This window comes from Euwallacea similis, chromosome 3 (assembly GCF_039881205.1).
Source record: "Euwallacea similis isolate ESF13 chromosome 3, ESF131.1, whole genome shotgun sequence".
NCBI classification, from domain to species: Eukaryota; Metazoa; Arthropoda; class Insecta; order Coleoptera; family Curculionidae; genus Euwallacea; species Euwallacea similis.
Genome location: NC_089611.1, coordinates 5391115 through 5413200, shown reverse-complemented (window position 1 = coordinate 5413200; position 22086 = coordinate 5391115). Strand labels below are relative to the sequence as shown.

Below are 22086 nucleotides of genomic sequence, written 5' to 3'. Positions count from 1 at the left end.
GCTCGCAGTACGTGGTGAACCGTAAACGGAGTGCGTTGATTAAGCCATTTACTGCTTACCATCAAACATCTGACACTTCCAATAGATAACAGATGAATTTATCGAAGACGCGATGCTGATATTTCAAGGTCTGCTTGAGGCCTTTTTCCGATGATCACCCTTTATAAGTTGTAAGAAAATGTGGATCGAGGAACGGACGAGTCCAGTAACTTAAACTGGTCTTTTTTCATCACATCATACCGTTTTTCCATTTAACATATCCCTGATAAACGGTTTTTAACGGACGCCGGACGTTAAGGTCACCCTCACAACAGATGATTTATCACTAAACTTTTTTATTTATTCTTTGTTATATTATACATACAATTCCATTCCGCAACGCCTCTTCCAGAATTTCCAAATTATGAATTTTATCCAGAGAATTTCTGTCATATATTTACGTTAAACATCGGCTTCGTCTCGGTTTGCAAATTCGAACCTCATACGTTGTTTACTCATTATTGGCCTTGTAACGTTAATCTCTAGTTCACAACAATTTTAGTTGTTTATACCCATCGAACATGGACTCCCATCAGCTAAAGGAACCACTGTACGCACGGACATGTTGCACTCCTCAGAACCACAATCACGAAGCGTTCGTTAAAGCGAGTCTTGAGGCAACAAACATTACACTCGCAGACCTTCCACAGTGTTGTAAAATACGTGAAGAATTACTTGACCTCCCATCTCTGAGGTCGTTACAGATTTGTTCAAATAATAATCCAGCAATGATCTTTATATGGCTAAATTGCACATTGATTTTCTCACTTATGATTGTTCTGCCTACTGACACGGAACGAGGGATTGTCGACTTCGAAAACTGTCAGTACAGGCCTAGCAAGAAACTTACGATGTTTTAGATGGAGGAAGCGGTGCGATCCGTCTTGAACTTTGCCTGATGTAGTTTTCCTTTAACACACGCCTAAGAGCATCTTTGTACATTTAAACGGGCCTTACAAAAAAGAGTATCCCATTACAAGCTTTAACTAGGCATATTGTGTAAGTATTCAATAAAGAGCAATTCAAATTCAATAACTCTGATCGAGGTCGTTAAGAGCATCACAACAGTGAAATGCACTAAAACTTATAAAGCGTGTCAAATGATAGGTTCTAATGAAAACTGGAATATTTCTTCACAGTTCATTAATCAGGCTGGCAGTTGGAATATCAATTAGTGGTGCCGGTAGAGCACCTTGTGTATTACTTAATAATATAACGAGGTGTGTCAAAAAACAGGCAAAAAGCGCGAACGAGTTAACGCTTAACCGGCACACAACTATTCGTATCCAGTGGGGTGGAACAAGTATTTCCTACTTCCGTTTATTGACATGTGGGCAGTATATTAATATGTCCCTCGAAATTATCAGTTGTAATGGTGTGTTTAAGGGGGTTATTTTCTAATCTAATTTAAAGCATTTGAAGACGTTTACGGATCCGGTATGATTATGCTCAATCTTAATGTGCGTCTAATATTACAATAAAAACGAATAAAATAAAACTACTGGAAGGCCAGCCAAATGGGTTTTATTAATAGAAGTTTTCACTATGGATCATTTCAAGTGTATTTATATTAGTTGAGTATAATGGTTTTTAATGAAACAATCCCACATGTACAGAATAAACTATTAAATTTTCCAGAGAATAAGTGCAAAGATTTTTGTCAGTCGAGACATTAATTTTATTAGAGCTCTTGTCGAAGTTACTAAATTCGAAATTTTATTTTAATTAATCGGAAAGAGATTTTGCAAATCTGCTCACGCACGAACGGAGTGCATCGGGGCCATAACTTGAGCTATTTTTTAAGGCAATTGCTCCGCGTGTTCCCGAGATATCGGCGTTCGAATTTTTAAAACTGACAAAACGTGGGTACTTCCCCCCAAAAATGGGTTAATTACAACATTCAATCCATGATAGATGAGGCGAATTCAAGTCATCCATCGTTGGTGTTTTGGAGGTCTTCTTTCTATTGCTTACCATAGATTTGGTAAGAGTAGATATAAGTAGATTCAGTTAGTAAGGCTCTGTCCCTTGCCTGATTTTTTCCATGAAATCGTACAGTTTAGTTCAACATCTATCAACTATGCTCTATTTTTGTTATAAAATAAATTCTTCTAAGTGCCACGACTATTACGGCTCAAAAGACTCATTATTGGACTTGAACAATAAAGTTTACAGGTATTTTCTTGTTATTGTAATTAAGGTGTTTAGCAGGAATGTTGTTGAGCAATTGCTAGATTATTTTTCCAACCTTCAATTACCTTTATCAATGCCTTAGGAAATTTTTGGTTGAACTATGCCCGTGTAAGTCAGCAGTGTTTATCATTCATCATTAAAAAATAAGCTAGATATTAGGTATTACCATTTTGGCTTGGCAGCAAACCAAGAGCTGGTTGCACCACGCTGCCCGTTGAAGTTGAGTACATATTTTGTTCCCATCTTAACTTGAGTTGTTACCTGACTAGCTTCCTCACGAGCTTATTAGTTTTAAAACATTTATGTTTACGTATAGAGAAATTAATCAGCTTGATAGTTAACTGGCACAAGCTCGTGGCAATTATCAACCTGGCATCATTATCGACAATAAAACACGAGTGAATGAAGTGGGAGTAAAGTGCAGTATCGTTAAAAAAAATTTTTTTAATCAACTAAACCAACGATGGTACACCTTGTTAGAATTTACAATGCAAATTGCTAAAGCCTTGGAACGATTTAAGATAGAGCCATTTGAGGTAATTGGTCTTCTGATATGAACTACAGTCGAGCGAGCTTGAAAGAAGAATTGAATTGGGAATTCGTTTTTTCACAGCAACTAAAAAACCAAAAGTAATTTTGTGGATCTGTCGGCACAGTGAGAGTGCTGTCCTGAATACGCAGATTTATTTGGAGATCCCCGTGCTGGACACACTGTACAACTATCCCTTTAGAAAATCGATGGCAGGATTTTTTGCGGGGACCAGACAGACCAGGTGCGTATCTATTTGCAAAAACCGTTTAGTGCCTTCCATATCCATTTTTATTATTAAAAACCTGAGGCTACGTCGCCGACACTTTATTGATCCCATTTATCAAGAGCGTATAAAACACATGGAATTTTCTAAACGCGTTCCCGAAACATTATCCGCAATAATAAAAAATGCACCCAGGTCTCAGTCCGGCCTTATCGCAGACAGCAGGATAATTTAATTTGTCGGAGTAATATATTGCCGGCAGCGCAACGGTGCTGCTGCGATGGCAGTGCCGACGCCTCCGCGGCGCTCATATCCTGCTTTTCTCGGTGGCTCTATTCTATTCTATCCCCAAATCTCTGGACGGCTGATGTATGGCTCCCCATCGACCAAGGTGCCGCCGCTTTCTCTCTCCCGATAACGTTCCCCAACACCTGAATATTTTTTTTCTCAATAAAACCTCTACGTGAGTTAAATCTATCCTATTAAATTACCGGCTACTCAATACGGTGATGTGCACCATGTTTATTTTGCCATTAAAGTTATAATTCCCCAAGTTTATCTTCCGCTACGTACAATACCCCGATATAAATTGGTTTCTGGACGTCGACGGCGACGTCATCATAAACAAGCATTTTTACTTGTTTTCCTGTCCAAGGCGTGGCCAGTGCACGCCATTTACAGGGAACGTTAAATTTGTTGCACTTTGCGTCAATTCTTGTCTAGAGTGTGTCTCATTTATATAACCCCAATTATCCAATCTGCGAAATCTTTATCGTTCTGCATATCACTGGCGAAATCCACTAAACGCAAATACCAAACCCACTCTGACGAAGTCGGACTTAGGACGTGTCCATCAAGAGTCTTATCAAGAATAATGATGTTGGTGTGAGTTATAATTGCATGTAGTTAAATAATAACAATACGTTACTCTGTATAGAGACTGATCCAAAGAGAGCTCAGAGCAATTTCAATGCGAGACAAAGTCCGAGAAAAAAGGAGGCGGTGTTCGTTTGGCCAGAGCGCAGTATTTCATTTTAATGGTCCCCGCGGTCCCGGATTCCATTAAACTGTTTCTCCTGCAAAGTTTATTCTGGCCGCTGGGACCATTAGTTTGATGCAGCAGGAAACAATCCTGCCAAAGAACTGGAATTGATAGATGGCTCGGTTGTCCGCCTGCTTGCTTGTGCTAACTTTGCAAGCCATATTTTAACTTCTGCACTTTCAGTGGAGGAAAAATTTCTTGGTTAATACCTTAATATGCATAGATTCTCGATAAATATGCTTATAATCACTTAATCAGCAGTTACCAGAAGCTGTATAAATGAGTAATTGTTAATTGCTATTTTCACACCGGGGAGATAAGAATAAGCTCTTAAGCATTTTTATGTTACAGTTGCAATCCTGCCGTACGAAAATGTTCTGTTTCATTACAGCTGATGATGTATAAACAGGGAAATGCTTAAATAAAGACAAATCACGAGGCAAAAGCGACTTCTCAGGTAAATTCGATTGGCGCATAACATTTCGCTTAACTCGCCAACCCTTTTTCCCTGTTATCGAGGGCGGGGACCCGAAGCAAATGAGGTAAAATTGATTTTTTTTTTTTTTTAATTCAAAGTCAGATTTGAGCAGACAAAACGATCAAACACCATCCACTTGCCACATGCTTGAAAACCTCTGACGCTTTATCCGAGCATTCCATCCGTAGGAAAACCACGCAAACTTCTGACGGATAAATTCTGAGCTAAGGCAAACATTTGTTGCCCATTTTTGAACTCCTCCTATTCATGACTTACATATAATAAAATATGGTGGTCGTAATGAAATTGACCGACAAGTAATTTGTTTGCTCTGCGGCGGCCGAAACTTTCTGCTATATCCTAATGGCTCTATAAAAATGTGCTCCTACGTCTAGAAGTAATTTGGCCTTAATGGCTCGTTTACATAATAACCATTCATACATCAAACCAACATAAATATGCAAATTGAACATATTCGTGTATTTATAGCATTAAGCCCAAGAGACATATTTCGAATGAATGGAAGTCGAAATTAGGCCCCGCCACTGAGGCGAAAAGAAAAGGGACGTCGTCGAAACAGATCTATTTTATTTTTTCTTCCTGATACAATTTGCATCGTCTGAGAATCACTTAGAGCGTAGAAAGCGTCTCCGCGTGGTGTATCTCCACACCGCTTTTATTGGGGCATTATCATTTTATTGACTTCAAATAGCTTGTAAAACGCAGAGCTTCGAGTCAAGAGCGAGCGCGGGAAACCATTCGCTCTAAACAGCCTAATTCAGGAGACAGTGATGGCTTGTAATCGCCGTCGGAGTTTCCCTCCAGCAAACAGGTGGATTTGTTCAATTTATTATGGAACCGACAAAGAAACATCTGCTACCTTGCCATAAGCTACGCCATCGAAATCTTCTACTAAGTATTGCGAGCGAATGACATTTGCCTTAAATGCACTTAGGATGCACTTGCATTTGCACATAAAAGATAATTAATCAATGCAGTCTTGCAAGATAGTATGGTGGCCCGGCGATTTTTCACATCCTAAAAATGAAATATTGCTACTCCCATTTGGGTTCTTGAATGGTAAATGTGATTGTATGGCCATGCAATATGCTTGTTTAAGAGGCGAGATAACATCTCATCAAGATTGAATTAAACAGCTTTTTTCGTCTGCATGAGCGAAAAATATCAACCACAGTTTCCATGTACTGTAAATCTTTCTTTGAATATCAAATTCGCCAACCTCTTGCTGTACATGCAGTAAATCTTTCATTAACCACTTCTGCTTATTCCTTGCATTGCTCATAAACTTGATATTAAAGTCAGAGTTTTCTCATCACCCATACATTTTCATCTACTGTGATAAAGAAATTGGCACTTTAGGGAACTGCAGATGAAAGAACACCCAAGGAGACATGCAAATGATCAAAAATTGAGATTATTGACATGAAAGCCCAGTGGGTAATAAAAAGGCAGTGCTAGAATGGCACCACTTAGCGTTTTGACGTTCATTATGGGGCATTTGGTGGTACCTCTTAAATGGCCTCTTACATGCAGGTTGTTAATTAAATATGCAGGCAAATTTCAAGCGGGAATTTTTGAAGAATTTTAAGATAAAAGTTCATATTAACATGAGTTCGCACCGGCTAAGTTCTCGAGATGCGAGATATTCAAATTAAATTTTAAGTTCGATTTTTGATTATGTTTTTGGACAATAATGCGCCATTTTACCAAAATTTTGCCCCACCAAGAAAGGTGCGGAGGAAATTCAAATTTTTACTCGGTTTTCGGCTAATAGTATTTCCCGCTAAAAACAGTTGTTCTGGAAAAAATGGATTCGAAATTTGACCTTTTACCACCAAAATAACAAAATCCACGCTGTAATTTATCTCTAAAGCGGATGCACAACTCACAAAAAAACAATGCATGTAAATCGAGCCTTGAAAAACAATGCAGTGCATGTTTCCATGGCAGCAAAATTAGAAAATTTATTGACAGTGAATTTTAAAAACCTGACAGTGATAGTCAAAACTCTAAATTTTATGTGTATTTTTTAAATTTTCTAATGTGAGTTTTTGAATAATAAATTGTGGGTTATGTTCGAAATGGTTCAACTCACCAACACAGAAATGGCAGATGTGCATTTTGTCTGCGGAATGGCTCAAACTGCCAGACGAAAGCATCAAGGACGATTTCTTCGCCGAGTGTCTCCAAACATCACAACTTGCATGTTGGCCATTTCTGCGTTGGGAAATAGGCCCCTTGCAAACACAACCCACACTATTTTTTTTTTAATACACGTAAAATTCAGGTTTTGACCACCATTTTTAGGCCTTTAAAATCTACTATCTGTCTATACACAGGGTGTAATTTAAGTACGTGGCCAACTTTCAAGGAGCGATTTTTTGAATTATTCTAACACGAAAAGTTTATATAAACATAGGACGGGTAATGTTTCGTTTTCAAGATACAGGATGTCAAACTTTTTTTTTATAGTTACATAATAAAAACAAACTCCTAAATAGCAAAACCAGGCAAACTAATATGACGTTGAAACTAGGTGACAGTTTTTAATATAGTACAAAGGAATCTTTTAAGCTAGAAATTGTTTGTCTCCTTTTGCTAGAGGCATACACAGGAGTAACGCCGGAAATTTAAGAAATATCAAACGGAAAAGCGTTTTATTGAATCTACATTTAAACAAATGGTAGGTATTTTTTTAAGTAAAAAAACATTTAATAATAAGTAAATGTCAAATTTCAACAAAATCGGCTAAAAGATTATTAAGATTTTTAGGAGAAAACGATAAAAAAATTTGACACCCTGTATCTTAAAAATGAAGCTTTACTGCAACTATGTTTATATAAACTTTTCGTCTCAGAATCACCCAAAGAATCACCTCTTGAAATTTAGCCACGTACTTAAATACCACCTCGTATAATCATTAATTTTTTAATTTTGCTGCCATAGAAACATGTACGATGCTACATTTTACGTCACTTCATCACCATAATATTCATCTTATGAATATATTTTAATATTGCACTTCCCTTATCCCAAATTGTTCCAAATTTCAGCATCAATTAAGCAGATCTCATTTATCTCTTCCGGAACGGAGGTTACCCGGATGTGCCGTCACGAATTTCCATGATAAAGTTATTTGTCAAACCTCTCTTGAAACGAGTACGTTTGGGTCTTGTTGCAGATTTTTCCATTGGTAACATGGCCTGCCTGTTTTGTAAACTTTCGTTTCCGAACGCAGAAGGGGCGTCATGTCCATCATCACCATCCCTTATTTCGCCATTAAAGCAATTCTGAAACTGACCTCTGAAGAATGGACTTGCATAGATCCTCTAGATCTCTATTTTGGTGGTCTACCTTCAACAAAGTTTCAAACCGATCAAGCACATTTTTCTGACCGTGGACTCTTCCCGCTGGGCTCTTGAATGTGGTTACTGAAGATGACATTGATGATTTTGGGTCCGGAATAATGGCCTTAGTTTCCTCCAAACTTCTTCATTATCAACTACAGTTACTTTTTTAGTACTTTAACACATTGTTAACGTTTAACATTGGCTGTAATAAAAAATCTACTGCTGCGTACTTTACTTGAGCTGTGGTAAATAAAGGCAGATGAAAGGTGACAAAAAAGTCTAGGGCCATTCCCATCTTTATCTCCATTATAATAAGAATGTAATCTTCCATTTCACTTCACTATCTAGCTGCAGGTAGCTAGAAAGACTGGAACCTACAAGCCTTTCCAAGTGTTCCTATTGGTCTTTTGAACAAGGTCACAAAAGGGGCCAACTTGGTGATGTTCTTCAGGAAGGCTGAGAGGCAAAGAAGTTGGCTGAGAATGGCCAAATTGACCTTCGAATTGCTCATTTGTGCATCAGCTACAATGCGCCTGGCGCATTTGCCATTTACTTCTGTAGAGATTTATAATGTTATTATACTAGTGGTCATTTTCTTGTAGTGTGAAATCTATAACACTGACCATCCTTAGACTGCGTGTGTGCTTATAATAAATATACCCGAAATTACAATAATTGATATGGTCATAGATATTGGCAAATGTTATGAATATTGTTTCGGATAGGTGGGTGAAACTCAGAGTTGCGTTCCTAAGCACAGAAAAACATCGATATTTGAAGTATGCTGGCAAAACTAATTTCCCAAACAGTCAGGAAAAACAATCTTCGTTCGATTTTTAACCCACGCATAATTAAAATTAAATTTAAAATTCTAAAAATACAAATAGTTTTTGGTTCCAGTGTCGAGAGATGTTGTCTAGAACTAAAATGCCGTCAAAAATAGACATGAAGAAACTTTCCTATTTCCCATCTTGAGTGACGCCCCTTCGATATTTCCTTTAGAAAGCTTATTTTTAAATTCTTAAATTCCATGCCGCCAGGGTGTGTTCGTCTAGACGTTCCTCACCAATCCAGATTAAGTTTGTTAATAAACCGAAGCAACGTTGCCTTTGCGCACGGAGAAAAGAGGCTGAAATTTCCAAAAATGAAGGCTCAAAATTCCAAAAATTTCCTCCTCGTCTGGTGTGCGAACTAAAACCTTCACGTTCTTTGCCCTAAATTCTGATGCGAAAAGTTACAAAGTGTGTCCAGATAATTTAAAAATAAATTTCTTTCCGTGTAAAACGGCAGAAAAGTTTCTTTTCCGTGTAGACAGCCGATGATCATTGCCCTTGGGCTATAAATACTCCGTTAATTATACCATTCAGACGACAAATGCGTATGTGAGATGCTATTGGCAGCACAGTATTATCAGCGCTATGAAATATTCTCGTTTTGAGCGCCATCCAAAGCGTAACTTGGCATTTGGTCATTTCAGACATAACATTATCATAATTTCTAATTTTGATTGTCAGGGGGCGCGCCAAAAATATTTCACTAACAAGCTCACTAGAATTTCAGAGATGTTTTCGCTTCTTATTAGTATACTTTCTTGAGCTTGTGCCATAAGCACATTTAATTGACCGTTTTCAAACAGTTTTTCATTAAGCAAAGCACACAGGAATTAGTACTCCAATGGCCCGAAATGTGTGTTTACCGAACTTGCCTCAGCAAATATTGAAAACGAAGGTCTTTTAGCTTTGTCAAGTACTTGTTAATTACTTAACCAACAGAATATTAAACACATGCCACTAAATTACTTCAATTTGATGTTAATTAATTGGTTTTGACTTCCACTTTAAATAAATAATTTTTTATAATAATTTCTATAGAGCGGCCAAAGTATTGCGATGAGTGTTCAAAGAAGGTACAGCAATAGAATTCGCGCACCAGCCGTAGTACATTCCCTTTATTTTTCAGACCAATTTCCGTAAATTCAGCGTAGAAAAAAAGTAGACTTGGGGTATTGGAAATTGTTGCGAGAAAGTTTTCCGTGGACAATTGGAAATATTTTCCGAACCTGTGAGCCACGATCCAATGGATTTTCTTCCTGACGATCCGTCCACAATTGCGACGAACGTTAACAAACGCGGTCAGGTAACGGACCAAAGGAGCACTCGACATTGACTGCAGCGGTAGTTGGAGACTCCGGTGTATTTATTCGCTTTTCCTTTATTGGTGGGGAGCAGCGCATCGGCGCAAGTGAAACGTGACGTAGCCCGTTTCTCTGCTTGGACGAATTGCCCTCTTGAATTTTTGTTTGACTTAACCATTATTTAATTCCAAAGTGAATAAACATTTTTTAATTTTATTTTTCCCTGAGGGAGATTGAGTCTATAATTACTTCCGAGACTGCGGTATTGCAATTATTAAACTTATACGTTTATTCCTTCCAGGGTGGGAGGGGGGGAGGGATTCACCGAGGATCATTGGAGCTTACTTAAAGCACATGCAAATAGAAATCGATGTCAATTTAATAAGAAACCTTCATCCTGTGATTTGTCGCTTTGTTTGTCTTGATGACGCATATTCCTACTCTTCGTTCAATCGATTTTGCGGCAGACTAAGTGGTCTAGGCCTAGTCAAACGATTAAATTTAACATTTTGTCCTCCTCATGCCGTTTGGGAAATTTGAAAGGTTTTCGAGACAATATCGTCAAAATAATAATTTCTCGAGCCTGTTTATTCATACGTCGTTTTAAAGAAGCCGGGCGGGTGGCCACAAGATACGCAAGGGTGAAATTCAATCCCTCATTCCCGCTGCCGATGCGTCAGTCTAAATTGACACCAATTACCAGTAAAACTCCCTGCTTTAAGCTCCCCTTGCTTTTTGCAAACAGCATCACGAAAATGAGCTAATACACTCAGTGGCTCCCCCTCACCGCCGAAAAACGTCGATCAAGCAAACGCGCCACCCATCACTTATACCCATGGGGAGTTATATCTGGAAACCTTGCGAGTCAAGTTTTGTTGCTTAAGTTCTATAATTCAATAGTATTTTCTATTAGGTTTGCGCCACGACTCGAACTGGCCTTTAATCGCATTATTTATCAGTTACTTCGGAAAATGTTGGGCAATGCAGTAGACACATCGAAGACTGTTCTCAATGGGACGAGGGCGAGAAAAGGGTTAAGAATAATAGGAAGGACTACTTACGACATCGGGCGTGCTGGCTCCATCTGTGTGTGAGGTGGAGTCTGCGTTGCTTCTAGTACCGCCATCTCCGTTCGTGGATCCCGTCAGTTCGGGTGGTTTGCCGCTGTCCCTTTCGTCTATCACAAGATCTATTGGCATTTTACCTTTCAGGCAACTAATATACCTGTGGCAGAAGTTGTCACACAGTTCGTGAACCTAGAATAACAATAATCGAGATTAAAAACCTATGAGGGGACAGCTGTGGCGTGAAATGCGCGATGGCTCCCTAGGGGCATCTGTTGGCAGCGAAATGAACTTACAACCCAGCCCACCCCTGATTATTTTATGTTTTACTTTGAGAATTAATACGCTTGTTTTTTAACGTAAATTCTTGATATAACTTTGCAAGCCAATTTTCACTTAATAAGCCGCTCGAAGTAAACACTATTTTTTCGATGGCATACAGAGTGAAATGCATAAAATTTCCTCTTAAAATATAGTTAGGAGTATGTGGCAACTGCAATTTTCAAGCTTTTCGTGAGAAAAGTGGATTCGAAAACTGCATTGGCACCAGAATCAGTGGCGCAGGCTGGTTTTTCTCGTTACGTTTTCTTCAGGAAAAAACTTGCTCCACCGGTCTTTTCCACGATCATTTCATCGTTGATATCAATAGCAAGCGATTCTCTGGAGGATTCTCTATTACATAAGCGCATAATTAAAAACACACTCGACAACATTGTTGTCCTGCCTGTACATTATATATAGATATACTTCATTGAAGTACGTAATGTTTAAATACACACGTGTTTGCTAGAAACATGCTTCATTAAAAATAATGAACTGGACGTGTCACAAAAAAATTAGCTCCTGTATGAAATAATTAGTACATATAAAATATCATTCACCGGCGCAAAAACTGACTATTCAAACGTTGGAATTCAATGCATAAGGTGACCATTTGGTATGTTCGAAAGAATCTTAACTAATTTACTCAGGTCCTGGAATTTATTAAACCAATATTCGTATACCTACGTGATGACCATAAGCAATAAGGATCACTCTTAAAACATTTCAATTAACTCACTTTGAACAATATAGATGTGGTGTCAAGTTGCTCCCAATCAACTTTACTTCCAGTAATTAGGTATTAAAGCAATTTGGACCCCTTGACGTGTGTATGCACGGCACAAGGCATAACTCTTGTTTGGGCTTAAGTTAATCCTGGCTAATTCTTTTTGGGGTATTGACCCTAATTAGGCAGGGTGTAGGATAAGACACGTAATAGTATGCGATTTCTGCGAGTGGTTTCCAGGACATTCCTCATTAAAGCTGTCTAAGTAGGGTCTGAACGTTTTCTTGATAATTCAGGGACTTTGTTTAGCATCTTCAGCATTCTGGCAATCACATACAGGACCGAAGTGCTTACAAATCTCTGTTCTTTTTATGGAGATTTTCCTGGAACGTATGCGCAGAAAACATTTCAAGTACAAACTTTTTTAATACGGTTTTTTAATCGTTTATTGGCATTTTTAGTGATCTGGACGATTTCAACGGCTTTTTTAAGACTATTTGGACATAACTTTGCACAAAATTATCGAGGTAAAACTAAGATTTATACTAGAAAGTACCTCCAACTTCCAACAATTCAGCTAAGACTAGAAGCAAGAAAAGCTACTTCTGGAATTGCTAAACTTTCCGAACTTATTGAGGGTAAGTAGATTATAATAATATTCTCCGTTTCTATAAAAGTTATATTCAGATAAAGAGTTTGAGACCGGGTATACTATCTAACGTGTTGGCAACGTGCGTTATAACCGAAACTGTTATTAAACATGCAACAATATGAACCTATGACCCCTGAACCACCTGTGTTCCACTTCTCAACCACAATAGAGCAGACGTAACAGATCCTTAAAAGAACCCTTCAGCCTGTGGCTTCGAAAAAAGTATCATGAAAATCAACGCTGACTGGAAGTTAGTGGCCCCGTGGAGCTCACGTAGAAAGACCATCTCCGAACCAACTCAGAACTTCCCCAAAGAGATAGAGGTGCGCAAGGGTGATCACAAAGTTTTCTGTCACCTTGCGTAACAATATAGATCCTGGAATTCCAATAATTTTTCAAATTTACGCCCAGTGCCCCGTGCTATTTCTAACGAGAAAAGATCCTTGAATCGTGTTCATCCATGACAATTCCGTGTGAGAACTAGGCCTTAATCATTAAAGAGTTGCATTGGAAACGCATAGTGGGCTGTCATATGTAGATAGAATGCAAGTCATGCCAACCTGAGAACCCATCAAGTTGCTAACCTTTGCCTGACCTCTAGTCTCTTCACATGATCGCGCAATCATGTTTTATTGAAGACGATAGGAGAAAAAACGAAATCAATTTTGAAACGCATTCATATGTGAGAAGAGTAGATGGGGGGGGGTAGATATTTGGATGTATGTAAACTAAGGAAAGGAGGGAATGGTTAATGTAACGAATCAATGTTAAAAATAATAAACAGGTGTCTGATGTGTTATGAATGAGAAACGGTTGTAGGGTATTTGCATTTAGCCTATATATGAAAAAGCCTTATTTCCAGGAAAAAAGGTTGTCGACCATTTGGTCCGCCCTTGTGACAAAAACACTGCCTAAATAATCATTCATAAAACGCAAAGAAAAGGAAAAAATCATTTGGAAATGCTCCAATGGAGGTAGTTGAAGGGAAAAGAGCGGGACTGGCGTTCGCCTTTTAAGACAAAGGGGGTTCAGGTTAGTTCACGTTAGACAATGTTCTAGTTGTGACGATTGTTTTTCCATGTTGCCTGAATGTGTGTGCATTCGTATAATAACTGATTGGGTGCTTATCTTTTTAGTCTTGGTGCAACCTGTGCGGTTGTTTGTTATATGTCTTGTTTAGTGTTTTCCGTTGCCCTCAGTATGCGTCCGCAATCTAATAATGGTCTGCAAATGGGTTTTTGTTGCAGTTTTTGTGCTGAACCCTTTATCTCTACGCGTCAGCGACCGATTTCGTTAGTGACCGTTGAAGAGTGGAAGTTGGTTTTTGGTGGATTTGGTGCCCATTTATAGAACCGCGTCTCCACCGCTTTCCCATATCTTTGAGTCAGTTAACATGTCGCTAAAAGACATTCTTCGGTCGAGGGAAATTTCTTCTATTGCCGATGACGATGCACGTTTTTTTATGGAGATGAGCTGGATATATTCATGCATGTGTCTTCTGACCCTGTCCGTGTCGGTTTTGTTTAAGTTCAGTTTGTCAACATTCTGTTTTACAGGGGGCATGAATTGCGTTTGCAAGAGGTCAGTGTCAAAGGTCGCAGTCATATGATCTGATCCAAGTTCGTCGGTCAAGCTTACCTTGCGTATCTTATTTGTAAGATTCCTCGCATGAAGCAAGACATCCGGTGTTGAGCTTGAATTCTCGGGCATCACAAACGTCGGAGGTGTATGTTGCTCAATAATGCATTTAACAATATTTGTAAATAATACGCATGTTAACGAATGCACGTAAGCTCGTAATTGGCGAACGGAATGAATTATCATCCTTAAGCCGATATAAAAAGGCGAATACACGCAATTTCAAGTTGAGTATATTCGTACTTATATTAATATCCGAAAGAAAAATAGTACCTACTTTGCATACATGTTGGGTCATCGGACAGAGGCTGAGGCTGAAGAGTAAAACTAATCTCCAAGATGGCCGTCGACCATCGAAGGAGACGGCGGCTGGAGTAACCGGTTATGTGCATTTGCCTTGTAACAAGATTATAATATCGCATCGTAGAGAGAGATGAACCGCTCGATAGTGTCCCCTTTTAGCAATTTAAATGTGGTTGCGAATGCAAAACGATGCGATGGCCATCCGGTCTGGGACGATCCGCGATCGGACCGCATTCTGGCGTTTCTGCTGCCGCGCAATTTCCATATTTTTACATGTCGGCGTTTAATACGAGGAATTTGAGACGGGACCCGCGGGACAATCCACCAACTGTAACACGAGCACTGCATTGTGCCGATGTCGCTAGTTGTGTTATTGATCTCTCTCAGCCATTCGCCTTCTCGCCTAATTAGGAAAAGTCTACATTACCATCTCAGAATTCGCTTAGTTTAGGTGGAAGACGACATTCCCCCTAACTATAGCTTACAATTAACTCTCGAGGAATGCCCAGTAATTCTTTAATAAATGTTATTTATTCGAAAACCCAACTGGTTAGTTTGCACCGCATGCAGTGTGCAATGGCACATTTTGCATTTAAAAACATTGCACGTCAATATTTTCCTTGCCGTTTCGAAGATATTTCGCAAAAAGCTTGTTACGACCGTTTCTTTTAGATATAACATAAATCTACTTGTAAATCAATTGCAATTTCAGTTTTCTTTGAATTTATTTCCATCTGATAAACTTATTCAAATGTACACATCAAGCTCTGGGCGATTTCAAATTGGCCATTACCAAGCCAATAAAGGAACATTATTGAACGCGCCTGACCCATAATAATTTCCAACCTTAATGCCTTCGAAATGCAACGCACAAATTCGCTTTGGGAAAAAGTCGCATGTTAACTAATTAGTGATTGAGGTGGAAGCAGCTACCTTGCCAAAGGAGCCCCAAATGAGAGAGACTTATCCAGTTCTGATGAGAACACAGCTCTGACGATTTTTAGGAACCTTCGCGTCTCCCTGACCGCTCGCAAAGTTATTCTAACAACAGTTGTACGATCCAGCAGTTTTACTGCTTTGAAAAATATTTTGAATTCAGAAAATTGCAGTAATCTTTCGGAAATGCAGGTTTTTGACTGTTAGGAACTCAACTCAAAAACGGAAAAATCTTAAAATCCTTTTCAAAACGGCATCGAGCTGGCCATTAAATTGCCTTCAACTTTTCCCATTTAACCATTGTTCTATACCTTACAGTTCTCAAAAGACCCACACGTGTAAGCTCAATTTAGACCTCTCTCTATGAACTTACGTACAAGAAAGTCGCATATACTTTCAATTTGTTTCCAGCAGGAAGGGTTTTGCTGGAAAAGACGTTTCTTTGTTAACAAATCTTTTATATTTTTACCCTACAAGATATTTATTAAGCTCTGGGCGATTTCAAATTGGCCATTACCAAGCCAATAAAGGAACATTATTGAACGCGTCTGGCCCATAATAATTTGCAACCTTCGTTCCTTCGAAATGCAATGTACAAATTTGCTTTGGGAAAAATTCGATGTTGACCAACAGTGATTTCAAAATGACCAGCCGATACTGTTTTGGAATTTTAAGTTTTTTCGCTTTTAAGTTAATTTCTAAAAAATAAAAACCTGCGTTTTCGGAAGAGGATTGTAATTTCCTGAATCTAAAATATGTTTCGAATTCGTTATATCCGCGGAGGACATCATAACTACAATAGCATGAAGACAATAGTCGGGAGGAATTCCTGGCGGAGTAAAAGAGGGTAGAGGTACCTTGGTGTCTCCTATGATTTCTCCCATCACGTGAAGTCTACAATGGAAATTTTACTTTGAGATAAGACTTCTAAAGAACTAATGATCAACGACGAGACTCGTGCACAGAACCCGAAAGCTGCGAGGTTATCTCGGACCCTGACAAACTGCTCAAGATATTCCACACCTACATCTCTGAACTCGCCTGTTTAAAGAGACAATTTGTATGAGAAACAAAATGCGGGATAATTTAAGACTTTGATTGGAACGTGGTCCAAAGTTTTCCCATCTAATAAGAGAACAAACCAAAATTATTTATTTCACAAATAAAACTTTTGATGATGATTATTCTAATTCCTCAAAGTTCCTCCTCAGCTCCTGCTTAAACTACGGAAAATTCCCTCGTCGCAAAGATAATTTTCAGAGGATTTGTGAATTTTTCTCTGATCGTTTAATCGACAGTTGATATGGTCTACGTAAAGGGTTATTTTATGCGATATTGTCATCATACTCGCTCCAATATGATTGGAAAACCACCGTTAGTAGCACGTAGGCAACCAAGACATAGTGAAATAGTCAACTTTTATGCCAGCCAGTGGAACTTTTATCAGCGATGACGAGCTACTTGTGGGGTATCAAGCTAAACCTGTAAATGTAGTTTTTCGTGCCTTATTAATTAGAAAAACATAATTACTCAAGTACCTCCCTATCAGCTTATCAAGGTGATAACAAATATATTGCTATATATTATGCCGGCATATTATGTCGACCTCGGCATTCGGATAGAAAAAAAGCAGCGAAAAAGTTCGTTACGCTTCAGTTATAGAGAGAATGCTTTAACAAACACTCAAGGGGACAAAAGGTAATATTGGCGATATGGTTACTAGTTATAAATTTAACTCTTCAGCGTAATTAAAAAAGAAATGCACGAGGACAATGTAAGCGCGTAGGAGCAAAATGTGACCACTTTAGCCTCTCGGAAATACCTGTGGACCTTTTCAGGTTGGAGAAAAAATAAAACAATAAATCAGAGAGAGCAATTCATTAAGTTTCGAGATACCTTTTTAAAACCATCATTATATATAGCATTTAAAAGATAAAAATGGGCCCAATTGTCAAAAAGATGTTAAACCAGTGCGGATGCCGCCCCGATTCGAGAAATGTAACCGAAAATTAGAATTTCCTGTTTCCAGATTAGATAGAGATTAAAAAGTGGACCCTGCTCGTGGGATAATGCGACAACCATATGTAAAATGATTATTTTGCATTTAGCAGCACAAGTATTTAAATAATTGTTGATATTCAACCGGTTGTAGCAATATGCAAATTACTAAAGGACTTCATCATGTCCAATACATTAGATTTTTCATTCCTCGACTGCGGTGGACATCAAGAGATGTCCGTACGGAATGAATACATTACTCTGAACTTACTCTGATGGGCTGCAAAATATCTCATTAACAGCTAGAAAAATACGCTACTTTCAGTCCCTTATGAACAACATATGTTACATATTGTAAACATGATAACTATTCAATTTGACTAATTCCTTTCATGGAGCTCGAAACAATCAACACCCTGAGGCTCAAGTTCTTGAATTTCCATTGTATATGACTACAATTTACATATTACGCTCGTATGGTTTGGCCATGGAGAGCGTCGCATGTTTTTAGGCTAAAATAAACGAATGGAAGCGATAATGGATGCACTTGAATTGCAGAAGTCCTGTTAAGAAGAAGACCGTTCATTGACCTTTAGTGCTGGGCTTAGAGTGATCAAGAGGGTGTGATCTTTTCATGGATTCGACAGGAATTATCTGGGACCATCATCGGTTCGATTGCCTCAGGTTTTGGCTAGTCATTAAAATTAATGGTTTGCCAGGGCAAAACCTTAGGGTTTCAGGAGAGAAACACTCCCCTTTTATATTTCTTATATTCATAAATAAGAGTTAAAATAAGAGTTAAAATTCGCTGAAAAAAGTTTTTATGCTGCCGCCTTTATTTAAGTACTCGGAGTTAACTTTTTAAAACCTGCTCCATGTGCTTCCTGAAAAACAAACATAGTGTCAAATTGCCCTCTGTAAAAATAAAGGGGTGATTTTCACAAACGCGAGGCCCTTTGCAAGTGAAGTCAAGTGGGCAGTCTACTTGTTTGCTCGATGTAAACCCCACTTCCCACTTGCCCCGCCGTATTTTACACGTCAACTATCCCCTTAAGGTACATTTACATCGAGCATTATGCAGCAAAATCCAAGCTTTGGATTTCTTTGCGAGGAAATTGATTCGTATCAGCAGCCAAAGGATGTGCGAATTTCTCGCAAATGAATCCTATTTTTAGCCCCGTGGTCTAAGTTCATTCCTGCGGACCAACAGTTAAGTCCAAGTGGAGAGTTACTTACCTTTTCTAATTCTAAGAGGTGAAACCGCAGTACTTGTATTGCCTGCACCATCTGAAACACAAATGCACAGGTGAAGATTTAAAAAATATCGATGGCAAAGTATCGTCAGTAGGACTACAGAAGTTTTTGATTCTCATTAGTCCTTCAGACCCACGAACATGCCTTGACTTGAACAATTCCTTGAAAATTACATGATTACGAGCTATTTTCCAAAAATGCTTTCTAGCATTGAGGTCCCACGTTACGCATTGCCTAAAGACCTATGAAAGAACCTGCAGCTTGAATTCGAAAAACGCTAATCCCGACACACCTGGTCAAGTTACAGAGCTTTGAAGTAGTGGGTCAAAACTGCTTTGAGCTGCTGTAGCTGGATCTGGAACATCACGCAGAAGCATTATTTCCAAGTTAGGAGTTGGTTCGAGACCTTAGACTCCAACTACAGTAGAAAAAAGAAAATGGAAGCAATAACATGGACTTTTAACTCTGGTCTACCAAGTGATGTGACCTGCTTTTGTGTATGTACAAACGGCACACCGTTCTCATCCGCACACGAACACGGACAAACTGAACAATCTGAACGCAGTTCCGCCTTTTGTGTACAAAGCGCGCATTATCCTGAGGTCTCTCCTCTTTTAGACAGCGAAATTGCGCCACTTTACGCAATCAAAGAAAAAATGTCACCAATTTTTAATAATAATGCGAGTATATTAGTTCAAGTGAATTCCACCAACGAAAATGAGGGCAATAACATTGCACGGTGGATTAAAGTGTCATTACTACCAGTTGTAACAATGAACATCCAACGTTATTAGATAAATCACTGCTTTCCGGGGCAAATTAGTGTCTGAGTTTGTATTTTATAGGAGAGGCGTAGGTGTGTTCTACCCTGATTGGAGTTGCTAGACAATGAGACACTCGAAACGTAAAATTAACCGGTATATCTTTGCGTGATTTATATTTCTGCATGAGCTCGGCCATGTTTCGGCGTTTTTGTTGCATTCCCACATGCTGAGCAAAACAGCTTTTTATGCTTCAATATTTAGGTTTTTTAAATTATTGATTCGAGGTGTTTTTAACAATATCCTGCGGCAATTTTTATTCATGCATTTCTATGCTGAAATTTATCGCGCCATTACCATTAACCACCGCATTATTTATTATTTGTAGTAATAGATATTTAAATTGTTTATATGAGAACCACACACAAGTCGCAAAAGCCTAATTTAAAATTGAACTCCCGTTTAATTGCATCAGCATAACACAATTACATCCCGCATTAAGATAATTTAAAATAGGTAGCGTCGTTGTTTAATGAAATGTCATGATGTGTACGTTTCCACTTCTTTGTAAATATACAAAGTCTTCTGGAAAATATTCCTGTTAAATTGATATCTATAGCACTTAAAAGAACAAGTGTGTATTTAAACAAACTTAGATATGCAATAAACAAATAGCATTTTACATAAACTGGCGCTCAAAAAGATAAATGGGAGTTCTGCTTACATAGCAGCCACAAAGATATATAATGTGGGATCAGAAATAGATATGTATTTCTATCTCGTTGTGTTCAAGAGATATTCCACTTTAAGCCGGAATCTTCAACCCTGTTCCCAGCCGCGAAATGGAATTTCGTGGAAAATTTCAGCTGTGGAGTTTAAGAAACCAAAAGCCAGAATTCCGAAGCAGCACTTCAAGTTATTGAATAATATCGCTGACCGCTTGCCAGCCAGCATCAGCAAAAGCATAAGGAAAACTGCGATTTTTGTTAAAGTTTCAACATAGCTCTTCTTGCCATACTGAAATTATTCCCATGCTGCCTTTTGGGCTGGTCTGATCTAATTCCATCCTATATGACACTGATCAAAATTCCCCTACGGAAGTCCATTACTTCTCTTCATTAGAGAAACAGAGAGACTCTCCAGTGGAAAAGTTAATCGTTAGTAAGCCGAATTAGACAGAGCTTATTGTTATAGACATTAAAGTTAGATGTATTTAGCTTGATTTATAGATTCTGAAAAATATTAAAATGCCTTAAAGGGGATTAAAATGGACCCTAATTGATATAGGAAGATAGTTTTGTTAGAGAAAAAGGCATGAGAGAACCTAATCAAAACTGCTTCATCTCAGAAGAATAGAAATTCGGAGAAAATAGGAGGAGAATCGAAATTCGGAGGGGATAGGAGGAGAATCGAAATTCAGAGAAGGCGGCAGGAGAATCGAAATCTGGTAAAATATCAAAGTAATTCAGCAAAATCGGAAAGCAAAACTTGATATGCAGATAAAATAGGTGCTCCATGAAGAAAAATCTTGTGTGAAACCATGTGAATGAATTCAAGTCGAGCTACTTTAATAGGACCATTAAAGTTTCATTTCGAATAATACGTATTCCGACGACGCTTAGATTGCCCTGAATTAAGTTTTTCTGTCAGAGATCCCTTTCCCTCGTAAATGTAAGCTCAGGTTTTGTTCAGGTCGAGATTTCATTCGATGTACTATTTATGCACTAATTAGACTACATTTGGACTGGTCTGTCTTTCAACAGGGTATTGAAGCTAATGCTAAACCTACGACCTTAATAAAACAATTTCAGTTACTTACTAAAGAGTCGACTTCGGGATCTGCTATGTAATACGGCTTTTCTTGACGTATCTGCAATAAAAAAAAACCATTAAGCACACTTAAAATCGAAACTCATATTTTACCATAAAAAAGCACAAATAATATGGGTACCTATATTGTACCCTGCTATTTAAAGGCAGTCTTATAAAGTGAGGGAGCCTGATCGTAAGGTGCCGATAAAGTCGACGCTCCGTCAAGATATTATTACACAGAGGTTGGACACTCCTCTAAAAATCCACGCGCCTCAACCACTTTTTGTTTACTTTCATAATAATTATAGCAATTTTGTGGGTCTGATCGTCCTCGGTCCCCTTTTTTTAGGAGTACCGTGTTAGATCACACGGTATAGAAGAAAATGAAGTGGTTCCACACGAATGTCGCGCTACCTTACAGGTGTGTCATTTGTGTGGAATAATTACTGTAATTATGTCGTTTAGTCGCAAAAAAGTTGAAAGATTTTAATTAAAGCTTAAAATGACTTTGTGTTGAGTTTTTGCACAGGGTGCTAATAGATCAGACTTTTTTACTAAATTGGATGTGTTATGTAATTGAGGTACTTAATTGAATAATCGTGGAATGG

At 38.4% G+C, this 22086-nt stretch overlaps 1 protein-coding gene across 5 annotated transcripts in view; it reads right to left on the bottom strand.

Annotated features, from left to right (window-relative positions):
* hth (homothorax) overlaps window positions 1-22086 on the bottom strand; it is a 148566-nt gene that overhangs the window by 79914 nt on the left and 46566 nt on the right. For all 5 annotated transcript variants that reach the window (XM_066406055.1, XM_066406056.1, XM_066406057.1 and 2 more), the window contains 3 exons: window positions 21486-21536; window positions 18888-18938; window positions 11074-11268 (listed from right to left, as the gene is read on the bottom strand). In XM_066406055.1, the coding sequence (XP_066262152.1) occupies window positions 11074-11268; window positions 18888-18938; window positions 21486-21536 (297 nt within the window). The remainder of the gene's footprint in view (window positions 1-11073; window positions 11269-18887; window positions 18939-21485; window positions 21537-22086) is intronic.